The sequence below is a fragment of the Ostrea edulis genome, chromosome 4 (genome assembly GCF_947568905.1).
Source record: "Ostrea edulis chromosome 4, xbOstEdul1.1, whole genome shotgun sequence".
NCBI classification, from domain to species: domain Eukaryota; kingdom Metazoa; phylum Mollusca; class Bivalvia; order Ostreida; family Ostreidae; genus Ostrea; species Ostrea edulis.
This window is the reverse complement of record NC_079167.1, coordinates 31,128,902-31,147,746: the sequence shown is the minus strand read 5'-3', so window position 1 is coordinate 31,147,746 and position 18,845 is coordinate 31,128,902. Positions and strand designations below refer to the sequence as shown.

General features: G+C 35.5%; 2 protein-coding genes across 2 annotated transcripts; one reads left to right on the top strand and one right to left on the bottom strand.

The window, feature by feature from the left end:
* The first annotated feature begins 580 nt into the window (after positions 1-580).
* Positions 581-11,806, top strand: LOC125670000 (failed axon connections homolog). Its single transcript, XM_056161201.1, has 7 exons — positions 581-805; positions 2,908-3,063; positions 3,964-4,087; positions 5,502-5,704; positions 7,189-7,391; positions 9,341-9,457; positions 10,061-11,806. The coding sequence occupies exons 2-7, from the start codon at positions 2,954-2,956 to the stop codon at positions 10,162-10,164; spliced, it is 861 nt and encodes a 286-aa protein (XP_056017176.1). The 5' UTR covers positions 581-805; positions 2,908-2,953; the 3' UTR covers positions 10,165-11,806.
* A 3,908-nt stretch (positions 11,807-15,714) lies between these two features.
* Positions 15,715-18,701, bottom strand: LOC125670001 (beta-1,3-galactosyltransferase brn-like). Its single transcript, XM_048904893.2, has one exon. It carries the CDS (start codon positions 18,321-18,323, stop codon positions 17,100-17,102), a length of 1,224 nt encoding a protein of 407 aa, XP_048760850.2. The 5' UTR covers positions 18,324-18,701; the 3' UTR covers positions 15,715-17,099.
* Positions 18,702-18,845: the final 144 nt, after the last annotated feature.

Here is an 18,845-nt window from a genome sequence, read left to right as displayed (position 1 = left end):
TTAAACCATGTGTTTGTAATTGAAAAAGAAGGCCTTAGTGCTGTACTCTGTTGAATACCTTTGAAAGATAACAAAAACATACAACATGATTTACCTTCGTTATTTTTTTTTTTTTATATATATCAATACAATGATAAGTTTCTAATAATTGATATACAGTGGAATAAATCCTGCTTAATATTTGTAAAATAAATTGTTCTTTTGAAAATAATTGTAAGAGTATTTTAAAGAAATATTTTCTCCACAATTTTTCGTGCACAACTATGGTGTCCGGATAGGGCCATTTGCAAAAGCGTGACTGTGCGTTGGTCACAACACGACATTAGGCCAACAAGCAACGCGCCTTCGCTCCAATAAGCAACGCGCCTTCGCCCCATCACGCCAACAAGCAACACGGCGCGAAGGCGTGTTGCTTGTTGGCGTGACAGCGCGAAGGTGCGTTGCTTGTTGGCGTGAAGGCGTGTTGCTTTAATTGTTGGCGTGAGAGCGCGAAGGCGCATTGCTTGTTGGCGTGATGGCGCGAAGCTTGTCTGCGCGAAGGCACGTTGCTTGTTGGCGTGACGGCGTGTTGTGACTAACGCGCAGTTACGCCTTTGCAGATGGCCCTATCCAGACACCATACACAACTGAACATTGACATTGTCAATAATCACTTACAAGATTTGGATCCTCTTTTTTTGAAACGTGCGTTTTTACAGCAATTGGAAAATTAATTTTATACAAGTGATTTGTTAAAGAAAACGATCATAGGTTTTGCAATCGTAGATTTTAACATTTTGTGGTTCATACGATTCGACTAATCCAAGTAAGTAGCGATATTGCGGTAGTAATATCATTTGTGTTTTTTTTTAAATAATGTGTACTGTACTATCTACTTTTCTATATTTAGACCAATTGGAATTCTTCCGGGTTTTTAGTGTATTATCTCGAATGTAAATTAAAATTTTCTATCTCACTGCAACTCGCTCGGCAATGAGGCACTATGAAAGATTGACAGGTATATTAGATACTCTGAATCCAGGTTCATCATTAAGGCAAAACAAGTGGAAGTAGCATTCACACCACGATAAACCTCGTCAGGTAGCCTGTCTCGGGTTCAGGACAGGCCACGACCGCCGGAAACATCACCCGCATTGGCGACACAGACCAGTGGTCCTGCAGAACAGACAACAGAACATCTGCTACATGCCTGTCTGCTCCATCAAGCGCGCCGATAGAAATCCTGACCCGACATAGTTCCTTAGGACCGGAAGTTCTAGAACATCTGCTACATGCCTGCCTGCTCCATCAAGCGCGCCGATAGAAATCCCGACCCGACATAGTTCCTTTGGACCGGAAGTTTTATGGAGGGACGGAGGACCAACAATATACCAGCACCTTCGTCAAGGAGACGGGGGAGTCCATCTGATAAATGGCGAACGAGACAAAAACGTTCAGTTAGGTTTTGAGAAGCAGTGAGGATAATACAGTGATAGGAAATGGAATGGACAAATAAATGACAATAAACGTGTAGGAATGGCGAAGACAATGAACAGCAACCAATCTCATAATTCCTATAAGCAATACAAAATAGACAGTTGGGCAAACACGGACAACAACAAACGAATATACAGACGCATTTAACGAAGAACAATTGCATGTTTAATCGCTTGTAGGATGCTGAGAATTTGATGTGGTATTTAGAACATATCAAAATTAACTCTTCCCCCTCATCATATTGTTGGTATTCGTAACATCTATTGATATAGCTCATCATCATCAAGTGCACAGTGATCTAACGATATTGCAATAAAATTCGGTAATACTAGTATCCTGTCAAAACTGGTCTCAGGTGAAGGTAAAGTACATGTTCACATGATGACACGCCATTCTTGGTTTTGGTTACAGAGTGAAGAGACTAGTAAGGGAATGTCGCAAAGCTTTACGACCAAAATTACCCATTTTCTTTTGCTTATACAATATGGCTAGGCTTATTGGTCGATTGTCTAGTATACTTTCGCAGACACCAGAGTGTTGATTTTCTGAGACTGAATGTGTCTGACGATTTGGTTTTTGACTTGATAGTCTTGAGACTTGATAATTATCTGCATGAGATGGAGGAATCAATTGTTTGGGTTGATTTCACCAACGTCACGGGATAGAATGACTGGATGAAAGTTGTTTGATTATTTAAAGATACATGATTTGTATGATGAAAGGTGAAGATAACGAAGACAATCTCATAACTCCCACAAGCAATACGAAATAGATAGTTGGGCAAACACGGAACCCTGGACACACCAGAGGTGGGATCAGGTGTCTAGGAGGAGTAATCATCCCCTGTCGACCGGTCACACCCGCCGTGAGCCCTATATCTTGATCAGTTTATCCATCCTTCACTGGGTCTTGATCCTTTAAAAAAAAAAAAAAAAATGGTTGTGATGGAGAAGCGTCATTGGCAGGTTCATCTAAATGCAACATGTCTTGAGCTTCTTATGTAGGATGCGCTTCGGAGTAGGCTTTTATACAAACATCAAATTCGGTGACTCATGGGTCAATCTCAGCATGACTCCTATCTAGTTTATTTGTTTGAAAGTTCACATAATCGTATAACGATGGCAGTTCATTTTGGAGACGACATGGTTTTTTTGCTTACCTTTTTTTGTTGTTGTTGTTTTTTTGTGTGTGAAACCTTTTAAACATATTAGTTTGTATATTTTAATCATTTTAAACGTGAAAAACAAAATTGGGAGTGGTGGACGTGAATCAGTTCCTTTAAATAATTTTAAAGTCACATGTCAACAGCGACTAATTTTTATTTGACATCGACATCTGATACGAGAAAAAGAACACTGACCTTTAATTAAGTTACATTTGACGAGATTCCATTAATTACGACTTGTTTTCTTCCGCATAAATACTTTTCAGGTGATATTTGATTTAAGGAGAGCTTTTGTAAAGTATCGATAGAAACATGGAAACTTTAAAGGGCTTTGTGAGCACGTATCCTAAAGAGATCTGTGTTACGGCTGTTGTGGGTGTGGTTCTGGTTACTCTCATCAGGAGGAACAGGAAGCGAATTAAGTAAGAGAAAATATTCACATTAAAATTTTAAGGGAGATTATATTAGAAAGTTATTGATTGTGTAATGGTTACAGTTGTTTTATTGGATTCGCTCATGTAGATTGTTCATAGTGAGACCATGCATGAGCGGATCCAAGAATGCATCTTTAAAGTAGTAAGGGTTAGTCCTCTTGTAAGACGGTCATTGTTCTCGTACATGTATGTTTAGTTATAATAGGCGGTTTCAGCACACAAGGAATATGAATTTTACGTCATCTATTACTCTAGTTAATTGATAAGTGGTAATCATACATGTATTTATATGTGGTCATGATGTATTATTTGAATTTCTCGGCATGAATTCATATCAAATTAATATTTTGATCAATATTGTTGCAAATTGTTACGTAATCATTCACAATTACATGATATTACATTGGATATTAATAATTTATCAGTTTAATCACAATCAAAGTCACAATGGTGGCAAAGCGCAACATACATGACTTGTGTAAGATAGATAGATAGATAGATAGATGTTATTAAGGTTGATCGATCCTCATGTGATGTCATAGGTTTTTGCAAAAATCTTAATAATATAAACTTTGCGCATGAAAGAAATATATCTTTCTGAGGAATTTTATTCACTGGATATAATAAAAAATCTGGTAAACAATTAATACTGAAAAAGTTTACATTTTCCATATATAATCAATTATTTATGATTTTAAAAATGTTGTCAAGGGCAATAACTCCTATGCTGGAATTTCCTCTACTGGATGTCTATTATACATTGGTTTCCCTAATATCCACAATTAATCTATACATATTTATGATTTAGCAGTTTTTTTTTTATATAACTGTTGATATTTAAATTTTGTTATTTCAAAAAGTTTTTATCAGCATTCGACATTTTCATAGGAAGGTTTACCCGCCGAATACGATTGTCCACCACCAGATCGGTAGAGGCCCTTACGCACCCAGCAACTCGCCATTTTCCTTGAAGCTAGAAACTTATCTGAGGATGGCAAAAGTCCCCTTTTTGGTACTGGCATAAAATATAACTTTAATGCAATTAAAAGGCCTATAGAATTCAACACTCACCTGGATCAACACGTTCATGTAGGGATATCGGTCATATACAACACTAATCGTGTCTCAATCAAAAAAAAACCCACCAAATTTTTTTTAAAGGTGAAGATAACGAATAGGGATTAATCTCACAACTCCCATAAAGAATACAAAATTAAGAGTAGGACAAATACGGACCCCTGGACATACCAGAGGTGGGATCAGATGGAGATCGGAGGTGGGATCAGAGGAGTAAGCATCTTCTGTCGACTGGTCACACCCGCCGTGAGTCCTACATCTCTTAAATATCATCTCCATCAGGTAAATAGAGTAATCCGTAGTCAAAATCAGTGTGCCAAGAACGGCCTAACAATCGGTATAAAACACGCCAGACAGCATTTTACCCAATGAGAGGTTGTATTGGCAAACTAGATCGTTATAACGACAAAAAATTTGCAAAATGCCGGCATTAAAAAAGACTTTGGAGACCCCTGTAACATCACTTTATTTGTTAGTACCCTCCCTCGACTTAAAAACTGGTCATACGCAGAACAAGCTCTTGTGTATCGAGTCAGTTGAGAGAGATAAACACCATGTGCAGGTGATAATGGAATATTGCTACATAAATATGGGAAGTTGACGATGGATAAGCAGAAGTCATACCGTTTGACATAATGTTGAGTTGTTAGTATGCCGTTAACATTTATGTTCAATAAAATATCAAAGTATGAAGCAGATGTGGAAGACTCTGTGGTGCCTTTATTTCGAGTTCACTGGGATACATCAAATCGACATACATGTATAAATGAAAATGATTATTGTTAATAGATAAGACGTCGTTGATATGTTGAAGGCCCAAGCAAGATATTTTTTTCTTCTCGTGTAGAAGCTTTTGAATGAATTCTGCCTCGTAAGAATAAGACAGGTCAGCTTATTGAATTACTTTTATTGGGAGAACTTACATTTTTTCCAAAAACCCTTAAAATTTGCGTCATTTTATTAATTTCACTGTATTAAAATTTACAGAAAATAGTAAAAATGACCACATAGGAGATATATTTCAAGCCCTATAAATCTGTAAAATCCAGGAGTTTCCGGGGGTTTCGCCCCTGGGTCCCCAGATCCCCTGGCTCATAAAGTTGTGCCCCCCTAACCGCAACTCCTGGATCCGACACTATCCGAAATTATAGTTATATTATATTTAGAGAAATTTTGATTTTATTTAACACATTTATTTTGAATGTGCGCCATTGTGTAAAAGATCTTAATGTAATGGCGTGCAACCGTCATGATTTTATAATAGAAATTGTAAAACAAACCTCCATTTGTAAAATAAATATTTAATTAATTAAAGCTGAAGTAATCTCGTTTTATAATTATTTTAATAGAATGTCCACGATGGTTTATCGAACAGAAGTAATAAAGGAAAATTTACCTGGATAGAAATTAACGGAGAGGAGATATCGGACTCTGAATTCTGTATACAGTACGTCAATAGGAAATTTAATGTGGACCCGGACAAAGGCTTCTCTGACGAGGACCGTGCGGCGGCTCTAGCCATACAGAGAATGGTGGATGAACATTTGTACTGGTAAAAATCGGACACTTTATGATTTGGACGTACGACCCAATCGTAGCTCTACTGGTTCAAGACCAGAATACTAGTAAACAAATAATGCGAAGGGAAGATGTCCGCGTCTGTCCTTTCAAATTAATCCTGTGAATTGATTTTTTTTTATGTTTCCGTAAAGAATCTGATTGCTTGTACTGATGAAGTAGAGAAAATCTGTAGGATCATGCCGATATGGTGATTAAAGCGATATCTGATTACAAATGAAATGAAATCTACCCGGGTCACATTATTCAGGGTAAAGCTTGTTTCAATCGTTGACTTTCGTTGCTAAAAACAAAACTCTGTAAAAGCCGACATTCTATAAATCAGTCTTTTTCAATGAATAACATAGGAAAAGTGGTATGAGTGTTGCTGAACAGAGAATGTTGTGCAAAATCATTTGATATTCTAATCCTACGAATTCTGTTTAATTTGAATGAAAATGTCGATAAAGAGAACTCTAATTTGAATACGATTCTCTATGAGTCGGTAATTTTGATTTCATTATCAGTTCTGGATCCTGTTGATTAATATCTATAAAATAATTTCGAAATGCTTTTATTGTGTTTGTCTGATTCATCGAAACACAGTGGCGTAGCTAGGTTTGAAATATTTGTAAGCACGGGTCGGAGGGGGTGGGGGTGGGGGTGGCAGCCCCCCCAGAAGCTGAGGACATTTTTCGTAATATGTAATAAAAATTTAACGAAAATATTTGTAAGCACGTGCATGCTCTGCTACTGTGTAGCTACGCCACTGGAAACATTGTTTTTTAAAGGAAGAAGATAAAAAATGCTGAAGTATATTATGTTATATTCCTGTAAACAATATGGCCATTATATTCTAATCAAAATCATCCCTAAAATTCAATTTCATCTGGTTTCGATGACTCTAGACTACATTGTGAAATCTATGTATATTCTCATGAACAGTATGAATGCTTTGTAAATAACTGACATACATGACTATAATGATTAGTAGCCTCACGCCGGATGGGGAGTATTTCTTTTAATGACTTTGTAATAATGATAATGAGACACGTGATTGCAATGGTTTCCCCTAGTGATCCCCCCTAACTGTGCATGATTAAGAAACTGTGCATGATTTAGAATACTTATGATTATAATATTCTTGGAGTCCTGATATTTTGTGCTTGGATAGATGTCTAATTTGTCGATAGTGTATTTCCGTTTCTCATTAGGTTACATTCGTGGGTGTATCCCTGCTTGAAAATCATCGGAAATTAGACCACAACAAACAATTGAATTGATAGTGTATTTATGTTATAATTTTGAAATGATTAATTTGTGTCCTACTTGATCACAAACGTGCCTCTAAGATGACACGTATTTAGTTTATTTGTTTTAATTTACTAAATACTCGTAACACACCGCTTAGATTTTCTGTATGTTATAACTCTCAAATATGAATGACATCTTTCATTAACGGAACGTCTGACACTGTAGGACAGTAGCTCTACAGCGCTGGGTGTACGATGCTATAGATGGAATAAACATCAGTGAAATGTTGAACATACCACCGACTGCCCTTTCCTTAATACGTTATGTGACTGAAAAACAAAGCTACCACCAAGGAATGGGCCGGCACACCAAGGAGGAGATGCACCACGTCATGAATGAGGATCTAAAGGCTCTGTCCAAGTTTATAGGTAAAATCACATGAACTAAGCACGTTTTGGGTTCCAACTCTGTGATACTATAAATATAGAAAGGGGTTTAATTCTGACCCAGATGAAAAACTACCCACTCTCTTCAAATGCCTTAAAAATCAGAAACTAGGTGCGATATGCGTAATTTGTCGGTCCCCTGGCATAGATTAACGTAGTTCCACACTCCTGTGACGTCATAGGATTTTGCAAAGTCAATGATTTAATGACAGGAACATAAATTTTTTTGGAGCCTTTTTCAATAATTATTGTAAAAAATCTTGTTAGCCATAAAATATTTCAAAACTCTTAGTTATATTTGCCATAAAATATTTCAAAACTCTTAGTTATATTTGAAAAGTCAATAATATGTTTCAAAATATTGAATCCAAGGTTAATAACTCTGTTTTCATTAAAATATTTTATCAAGTTCATTATGCGATAGATTTCCTTTATTTTTGACTAACATTTTACCAAGGTGATAAGGAATCATTATCTGTGTCTTTTCATGAAATTACATAAAATTTTAATCCCGAGTGATTTTGAATAGCTCAACTGTATGGTGCCAGACTTCATTTTTTTATGGGGGTATACATACTCTGGAAGCTATAGATTTGAAATTATTAAGGAAAGGTATGGATTTTTTTTCATAAATAACTATAACAGATGTACATCTACTAATATAAACAGAAAAAATGATATGTAAACCATGCAATAAGGAAAATGCGTCCACATTTGTTTGTTTTTTAACATTTTGGAGAATTACGCTAATTCAATAATTCTGCACATATCATTCTAAAACTTGATGAACATATTGAAAATGACATGTGTTTTAGTTATTGACATGTTTCCCGATAAATAAGTGCAATTCAAAAAATATTTTGTTGTTTTTATTTTAAAATAGCAACAAATAACTGTTTCCAATGAATTTCATAAAAATCTACATAGGGGTACACGACTTCAGTAGTGACTGTAATGAAAATTAATATGGAAATCCTTAACTGTTTTGCCTTTTTTCATTACTCTGAATGTTAATTTATTAATTCCAAACAAAAAAATGCTACCAAAACCCCAAAATTCCAGGACTAAGGACCCACCTTAATGTTTAAACTACTTACATGACAAACTTCAAGCCACAGATTCGTAAGATAACAGAAATATACGTAATCGTTCTCTCGATTTCACCTGCTTATTTTTACTAGAACATTTACCTGTCCAGGTCACCGTGTGGTTTCTCGCCTATGACAGTAGCAACATTCAGACTAGTGTGGACGATTTCGGACCCATTGATCAAAATTTCACATAACATATGGGTAAAATATCAGCGTTAAAGTGACTGAATATGGTAAAGGTAACGAACAGTGATCAATCTCATAAATCCTATAAAGAATACAAAATTTGAAGTAGGGCAAATATGGATTCCTGAACACATTAGAGATGGGATCAGACGCCTAGGAGAAGTAAGCACCCCCTGTTTTATCCATGGAATAAATGTCAATGTTGTTTGTAATATTGATGTCTAAAAGAATGACAGCGGGGGTGGGTGGGTGGGGGGGGGGTAATTTGCATTTATTTAGAGGGAGATGTATTCCCATCGATCTCTATTCCTTATATATGTATTTATGGTTCTACCTTATTGTTTTATAATCATTGACCTTTTTGATCCCATCCAATGCTCATTTGCGCACCATACTGCCTGATCGAAAACTGAAGTTTAATTAAACAGTAGAAGCGTTTTTCTTTTTCTAGATCTATTGAGAAAATATTGGTAAACTTAAACATATGTATGATAGCATGATATCCTTCATTAGATATTGTCCTCTTACATATCAATTATTTTCTTTGCAAACATTATAATTAGCAATATAAGTGTACATATACCGTTGTATCATATGTAAGTCAATACCGTGGATGAATTTATTAAGCTTCCATGGGAAATTTGTATTTTGCAGGAAGTAAGAAGTTTTTGCTGGGCGACAGGGTATGTCAAGCGGACGCTGCTGTGTTTGGGATGCTGGCTCAGCTGTACTGGCACGGGTTTGGGGGTCATGGAGAAAAAACCATCCAAAGTAGGATATCTGACTTGTACATACATATTAAAATGTGCTTAAGTATAACACCTTACAGTTCTTGAATCGAGGTAATGACAGTAGGAAGTGCTGTGTTGGTTATGAATCTAAATAGGAAGAAAGATAGTAGATTGTGATTAATAGTTATAGTGAATATTTATTTGGTAATCGAGTTAAAAATTTACCCTTTTCATACATGAATAAAATCACAGATATAATGTTATTGCTATTTTTCTACAAAATATCTTTATTTGTGTGACTATTGCGATACAGAATATTTTAATTGGTGTGGCTATTGCTCTACAAAATATCCTAATTTGTGAGATTATTGCTCTACAGAATATCCTAATTTGTTTGATTATTGCTCTACAGAATATCCTAATTTGTGTGACTTTTGCTCTACAGGATATCCTAATTTGTGTGACTTTTGCTCTACAGAATATCCTAATTTGTTTGATTATTGCTCTACAGAATATCCTAATTTGTGTGACTTTTGCTCTACAGAATATCCTAATTTGTTTGATTATTGCTCTACAGAATATCCTAATTTGTGTGACTATTGCTCTACAGAATATCCTAATTTGTGTGACTATTGCTTTATAGAATATCCTAATTTGTGTGGCTACTGTGATCGCATGAAGGTAGAATTCTGGCCAGACTGGGACGACTGCATCACGCATGGATGGACGAAGAAAGCAACAAATTGAAGTCACAGTGTGATATGGCTAGACCTACGCAGTTTATAGTATTTCTAAATATACACAGTGTAAACCATTACAATATCTACACATTATATAGCATTACTAAACCTAAACAATATATAACATTACTAAATCTACACAGTGTATAACATTACTAAACCTAAACAATATATAACATTACTAAACCTACACAGTATATAGCATTACTAAACCTAAAAAGTGTATATAACATTACTAAACCTACACAGTATATAACATTACTAAACGTACACAGTGTACAACGTTACTAAACCTACACAGTGTAGAACATTACTAAACCTACACAGTATACAACATTACTAAACCTACAAAGTATATAACATTACTAAACCTACACAGTGTATATAACATTACTAGACCTACACAGTGTAGAACATTACTAAACCTACACGATGTGTAACATTACTAAATCTAAACAGTGTATACAACATTACTAGACCTACACAGGGTACAACATTACTAAACCTACACAGTGTATACCATTACTAGACCTACACAGTGTATAACATTACTAAACCTACACAGTGTATAACATTGCTAAACCTACACAGTGTAGAACATTACTAAACCTACACAGTATATAACATTACTAAACCTACACAGTGTAGAACAATTCTAAACCTACACAGTATATACCATTATTAAACCTACACACTGTATAACATTACTAAACCTACACAGTGTAGAACATTACTAAACCTACACAGTGTATATAACATTACTAAACCTACACAGTGTAGAACATTACTAAACCTACACAGTGTACAACATTACTAAACCTACACAGTGTATAACATTAATAAACCTACACAGTGTATAACAATGCTAAACCTACACAGTGTATAACAATGCTAAACCTACACAATGTAGAACATTACTAAATCTACACAGTGTATAACATTACTAAACCTACACAGTGTACATTACTAAACCTACACAGTGTACAACATTACTAAACCTACACAGTGTATAACATTACTAAACCTACACAGTGTAGAACAATGCTAAACCTACACAGTGTAGAACATTACTAAATCTACACAGTGTACAACATTACTAAACCTACACAGTGTATAATATTAATAAACCTACACAGTGTAGAACAATGCTAAACCTACACAGTGTAGAACATTACTAAATCTACACAGTGTAGAACATTACTAAATCTACACAGTGTATAACATTACTAAACCTACACAGTCCTAACTAGTTAGTTTTAACTCCATACTAGTAGATTACTTTTTATTCCTTAAGTTACTAATTAAACCAACAATTGCAAGTTACCGTGCTTCAAAAATATATTTCTACTATTTCCAGTTTGTACTGAACATATTTCAAGTAGAAAGTTCTATTTTTCACTATACATCAATGCCCGAAAAAAAATGTTCACCCATCTCTTTTATTGATTCCATACACTGCGCTGAAGATTTAAAACACGACTTGCAATGCAGAATATATAATGTACAAAGTTATACATACATGTATGTTTGCCCAGTGTTTGAAACATGTCATATATACAGTGTATGTGTGTCTGTGTCCGATTTTTCCAAGCTATGGAAATGTATTTGTTTAATACAATGTATTGAAATTAATAAATATCTTAAATGATGTTTCAATTTGTTAGAATAGATGTGTCGGCTATCAGTGATAGACACTGGACATATCATATAGTTGGACTTAATGGAGGAAAATACAAAATTTAGACACTGCCCCTTTTATCTTTCTGGTAAAACTGATAGAAAACCAAAACATCGTTGTTTCAGTCCAGCAAAGTTAATTAGCGCGGTACATTTTTCAAAAAGGTGAGAAAAAAAATCATAACAAAATCATGTAGAGCTTCTTATGAATCATTCTCAGGTGGCCCTTTGGATAAAATATTGTGGACTTTTTGCAATGCGTATATTTTTTCGCGAGTTGTCTACCCTTTTGGGTATCAAATTGGAGAAATGAAAACTGTCCCATTTTACCTTCCTTTGTGAAATTTAATGAATGTTGGCTTTTTTGCAATTTTTTACTTGTATATCCCATTACAATTCAACTTCGTGAGGAATCATAAATCTTTGATCGGAAGATGCTTTATAATTAACATTTTCTACTTTGGGCATGTTCTTTCGATTTTTCTTTGTTTCATTTCATCGTTATATAGCCATAGTATCATCCTCTAAAGCAAAATCTTGTTAAAATTGATTTTGTTTGAGAGTTCTCTATGCCTTTTTCGCCATCATTGGTGTATAATTGTTGCAAGGACGCTGAGCGAGAGGAATGAAAAAGGAATTCTGGAAACTAGGGTTTTTTTCTAAAAAGAAAAACAAAAAAAAACGTCGTTTTTCGACCCCAAGGGTAGAAATGAAAATTCCGAAGCCTTATTGCACATCCACATGACACCATCCATACTATTTCAGAAGATCAATTCGTTATTGCTGAAGACAAAAGAAATTTGAGGAAGAAGAAAGTGTGATAGACGGACAGAAAAAGCAGGGTAACAAAAACGTATATATACCTGAACTTTCTTTAGAAAGTGCGGACATAATAGAATGTCTTTCTTTGGGATGAAAAGTGAAGATAACGAACAGTGATCAATCTCATAACTCCTATAAACAATACAAAATAGAGAGTAGGGCAAACACGGACCCTGGACACACCAGAGGTGGGATAAGGTGTCTAGGAGGAGTAAGCATCCCCTGTCGACCAGTCACACCCGCTATGAGCCCTACATCCCGATCAGGTCAACGGCGTCATCCGAAGTTAATATCAGTGTGCCAAGAACGGCCTAACAATCGGTATTAAACACGCCAGACAGCATTTGACCCAATAATAAGTTCTAATGGCAAACTTGACCGTTATAACGACCATAAAATTTGCGAAATGCTGACTTTAAATGAGACTGTTGGAACCCTTGCACCATCAACTTGTTTGTCAGTTGCCTGCCTCGATTTAAAAAGCACACATTACAGTACAAATTGCATAACCCGCCAACGCGGTGAGAAAAATGAGCGTAAAATCGTTAGTGTCTATATAACATTTGCCATCAATAGATTGGGAGGTGCATCAGCAAATAACCCTGACATTGGAGTAGAGTATAAAACATTGTTGACATGTCAGTTTGTGAGTGCCGGTCACGTGTGAAAATGCAGTTTTCAGCTTGCGAGTTGTATTTGTGTGTGTGTGTGATTTGCGTAGGTGAATTCCTATGCCTTTTGTTCAAAATAGATGAATGATTGCAAATTGCATTATTTACATGGGAATATTTTATGTATACATTGTATATGTGGTAGTACAAATCTATTTTAATTATTTCTTATGTATTTATTCATTTTTCGTTTGATTATATTTTTGAAAAGTTTAATAAATTTCGGATTGAGTAGGACTTCTACTGCGCATCGGATTGAGTTGTTTTTCTTATGCGCATTGGATCGAGTTGATATTTTTGCAACCCTAAATTTCATTCGTCATTAAGTATTACCCAATAGTCATGAGTCACCTTTAACTATATAAGTTACCGTTCAAACTGAGTAAATCAGACCAGTGTACATTTTACTTCGAAGATCTAGCTGTCCAGTTCCATCAAGTGCATCTTGTGGTACGTAAGAATCATATTTACTTAGGTCTTACTTTACTACAATATTTTTGCATATGACTCTTATTCTTAATTGCAACGTTTATACTTTATTGTATTTTTGCAGTTAAAGTTGTCTAAGTATATTTTCAGAATTTGTTTGTAAGTTCAAAGGTCAATTTCTTACAGAACATATTTTTCTATTATAAATGTATGCTGTATTATTGGTAACTTATTGTCAACAGTTTATCTAAATTATGAACTTGTACTTTTTGTCTAATACAATTGTTTTTTGTTTTGCTTATAGGTCAATGCCTTATACTTATACTTGTACATTTCTACAAAAATAAACAACATAAAGCCGAATTACTTTCCTTGCTGCTCGGTTACATATATAACAAATCATTTCTCTTGAATGTACTTAGTTTAACATAATAACACCGTTTTTTAAAATCATAAACTGGACATTTTAAAAATAAAATGATATAGGGCCCACGGCGGGTGTGACTGGTCAACAGGGGATGCTTACTACTCCTAGGCACCTGATCCCACCTTTGGTATATCCAGGGGTCCGTGTTTGCCTAACTCTCGATTTTGTATTGGTTATAGGAGTTATGAGATTGATCACTGTTCGTTATCTTCACCTTTCAGTCATCTTCAACTCCAATGAGAGAACAATGTCTGCAGAATATATAACATATTACGATTACAGACTCTAAATTTTGGTCCTATTTTCTTATACATCATTATCATCTATTACTTTTGTTAAGTGCGTTTGTAAGCCGAAATAATATTATATTGATATAAGTATCCCTTTGTCGACATTGTTTTCCCTATTTGGACATTTGATTGAACATAAACGGCAAACTAACCACTGAACTCTATGATAAACAGGATAACTGCGTTTCCTCCATCATCAACTTCCCATATTTATGTAGCAATTTTCCATTTTCACCTGTATATGGTGTATATGTCTATCAACTGATTCAATACACGAGAGCATGTGCTACGTATAAACAATTTTGAAATCGAGACAAGCTACTGACAAATAAGTTGATATTAAAGGCGTTTCAACCGTCTTGTTTATAGTAAGCATTATCAAATTTTGTGGTCCTTATAATGATCTAAAATCCTGTCTGACGTGTTTCATAACAATTGGTAGGATGTTCTTTGCATATACCCCGTTTACCTTAATATACACGGAGGGTGTGACTGGTCGACAGGGGATGCTTACCTCTAACAGTCACCGGATCCCCTCACTGATATATCCAGGGGTCCGTGTTTTTCCTACTCTTAATTTTGTATTCTTTATAGGATTTATGAGATTGATCAGTTTGGTTTCTTCACTTTTTCATAAGACAGATTTTTGATGTACAACTTTCAGTTTCTGCAAATAATATTCTATATATGTTTAACAACAACAAAATTATGATACAGTTCTTATTTGGAAAGATAATCTTTTATACATAAAATCCCACTATAATTACTCCTGACCATGTCCTTATAATGTGCTTTCAGAATGTAGCTGGAATGCGCTCTTAACGCCGCGGCATATCATCACGCACTCAAATGCATCTGCCAAAAATTAAGATAATATTATAGATATACATGAGATTGGATGACATGTTATGAGATTGATCACTGTTCGTTATCTTTGCCTTTATAGCTATATCAACCATGCTTCATTTTAGAAACATTTGATATCCCAGTCAATGGGTAGGATGAATATGAGTTACCTAAACTTCACAAAAACCCTTACAAAGATACATTACTGGGTACAGTAAAGTTTTACCAAGACCCTATCTTTACTCCTTACGAAAATATTAACAGTTGTGAAGGAGAAACTGTGCGACTACATTTACCAAAAGTGGTGTAAATCAAATGTTGATTCTAAAACATTCTAAAGAACTTAATAAATTTGAAATCTCAAAACTTTTCTGAAATCAACACATCAAAACGTATGATTTTTCAACACTTTACTAGACCTTTCTTCAAGATAAAGACTAGCCGTTTTGACATCATCGACAGTTGTTTATTTAACAAAAATGGAAAACTGGCATATTCATATCTAGTGATCAGTCATCCAAAATTACTATCTTAAATATTACTCTGATTCCACACACAAGTACTCTGAAGTTTGAAATAAAAAAATAAAAAACATGCTGGAGTTCCTCATTGACAATATCTTCGTAGTCTTTGGTAATCAGGTCTTCCAACAGTCTGTTGGAATTTACATGGGCATGAATTGTGCTCCTTTGTTAGCTTACTTGTTTATATATTCTTATGAAGCAGAATTTATTCAAAAACTTCTACGTGAGATGAAAATTCTCTAGCTGTGGGCTTCATTTCGATATTTAGATATATCGAAGACGTTTTATCTATTAACAATAATCATTTTCATTTGACATATCCCTGTGAACTCGAAATAAAGGACACCAGAGTCGTCCAAGTCTGTTTCGTACTTAGATATTTTATTGAAAATAGATATTAACGGCAAACTAACAACTCAACTTTATGACAAACAGGATGATTTCAGCTTCTCCATCGTCCACTTCCCATATTTGTGTAGCAGTATTCCATTATCACCTACCTATGGTGTGTATATATCTCAACTGATTCGATACGCAAGAGCTTGTTCTGCGTATGATCATTTTAAATCGAGTCAGGCTACTGACAAACAAGTTGATGGTGCAGGGATTTCACAGTCTCGTTTAAAGTCAGCATTTCACAAATTCTATGATTATTATAACTATCTTGTTTGCCAATACATGTACAACCTATCATTGGGTCAAATGCTGTCTGACGTGTTACATACCGATAGTTGGACCGTTCTTGGCATGGCACACTGATTTTGACTACGTTTTACTCCGTTTACCTGATCCAGATATAGGGCTTACGGCGGGTGTGACCGGTCGACAGGGGATGCTTACTCCTCTTAAACACCCGATCCCACCTCTGGTGTGTCCAGGGGTTCGTGTTTGCCCAACTCCCTATTTTGTATTGCTTATAGGAGTTATGAGATTGATCACTGTTCGTTATCTTTACCTTTCATGTAGTTGAATGTAGGTATAATAAAGTGTGTGTTAAATTGCCTTGTATTTCAACGAATTATCTAACTACCAACAAAACATTCATATACATTACAAACAGGTCGAGGAACATGTAAATTCCGCAATACTAGTAATAGTCGTATGTCACTATATTTTCAATCGTATAGCCTCGATTTCAATAAATTACTTACTGGCCAATTAAATTGAAAATATAGCAGAATCTCACTATAATAGTGATATACTACTTTACGAATTTACGCCCCCCCCCCAACGTAAAGCACAACAGTTTTCCTAATTTATGCGACTTTGTTGCGATTTTTATAAAGATTCCAGGTTGCTAGTAAAGATTCTGGCGAAGATATCAAATGGAACCCAAGAATTGACTTGAAGTTTATATCAACTGCGGCATGCGATGCAAATCCGGGCATGTGTCTCACCAAACCTGGGCAACTCCTAAGCGTAATACCCAGTTTGGCAGCAACAATGCCGATATATGCGTCGTCTATGGGTATTGGTTTTACATAAGGAATAGAGGCACTTAAGTACCACGTGACGTCCTGTGACGTAAGAATGAAGAAGCCTCCCAAATAGGGTGGATAAATATCAAATGGATAATCCTTCCACGACACAAACCATTTCGTTCCATGGTCCCTGTAGGGGGTTGAGAACCGCAACAACTGGCCAGCCATCAGCCCCAGTTGTCTCCCTTTCCGTCTAATGTATTTTCGCACATTCTCTAAATTAAGAAACACATCATCGTCAATAAAAAGATTGAATTTGGCAAGTGGACAGAAGCGGGATGCCCAGTTGAACCCCATTGTCGTTTTTAGGGTATTGTTGCTGTAACTGTCTATAAAGTCTTCTTGAACGATGTCTTTGTACAAGTCCGATTCAGCACTGATATTGGCTTCCAATCCAGGCACGTCTCCCAACAAGAAAATTACTATTGTATCCATGTCTGTTACATTTCCCCATGTTCTTCGAATTGCACGTCTCATTTTGAAATTCGATCCTTTGGATTTGACAAGAATTGCCAATTGCAGCTTTTTGTTTGCACACATCTCCGCAGCCACATGTACATATTTGAAGGGGTGTGGATTGATTGCCTTGTTTTCCACTTTCTTTCCACTAAGTAAAGCCTGAATCAATTGAGAAAAATCCACTTCTAATGGGTACTGTCGAGGGATAAAATTCAATTTTCTCTTATGAACTTCTCTTGTATCCAAGGTTGGCCATACTTTCAACAATATTCCATGTTGTTTACGAGAATACGGTATAATGTCTGTATTTCCTGCGAATTTCAGAGTGTCGTTTAATTCGTTGACGGTGTGTTCTTCAGTATTTGGCGCCAGTTTGTGCAGATTTTCGTATCCAGTTTTTGGAATTTTCTTGACGTCAGTCTCATATGAACCAGCAGAATAAACGTAAATCCAGCATATAATGACAGACAAGATAATGATCGCATTTCGGAAATACTTACGAGTCTTTCTTCTTCTGTAGAATAGTCCCGAGCTTACCATATTACCTCCGTCCGGTCATCTGATAAGTTGATCCTTAACTAAAAAGATTATTTAACAGGACGGACAAAAGTGAAGTTATTAACTGGTATTTCCGTAACCCATGTATAAATAAACATGAATGAGTAAGCATTGTTGACATAAACGGTTAAGAATGAAATTAAAGAATTAAAGTAATGCTTCATTGCACGGTCATTTCACGATACTTGTAAATGTCGATTGTGTAGTGAGATCAACTAAGCAACCAAGTGTAATCCTCAATGACAAGCAAAAGAAACACACACACACACACACACACACACACACACACACACACACACACACACACACACACACACACAGAGAGAGAGAGAGAGAGAGAGAGAGAGAGAGAGAGAGAGAGAGATATTCATCTAATAAGCATATGTAACTATACCTAATATTTAGAGTGTGGCTAGTTTACCTCACTCTTGTCACACACTAGCCGTCCCCTCCCTTGCACTAGGGGATGGAGCGGGAATGATCTGCACTAGTAAGTGCATTTGT

Coding starts and splice junctions, on each gene's coding strand:
- LOC125670001 (XM_048904893.2), bottom strand. CDS start 18,323: ATGGTAAGCTCGGGACTATTCTACAGAAGAAGAAAGACTCGTAAGTAT.
- LOC125670000 (XM_056161201.1), top strand. CDS start 2,954: ATGGAAACTTTAAAGGGCTTTGTGAGCACGTATCCTAAAGAGATCTGT. Junction 3,064..3,963: donor AGGAACAGGAAGCGAATTAA/GTAAGAGAAAAT, acceptor ACATTTTCATAG/GAAGGTTTACCCGCCGAATA. Junction 4,088..5,501: donor TGGCAAAAGTCCCCTTTTTG/GTACTGGCATAA, acceptor TTATTTTAATAG/AATGTCCACGATGGTTTATC.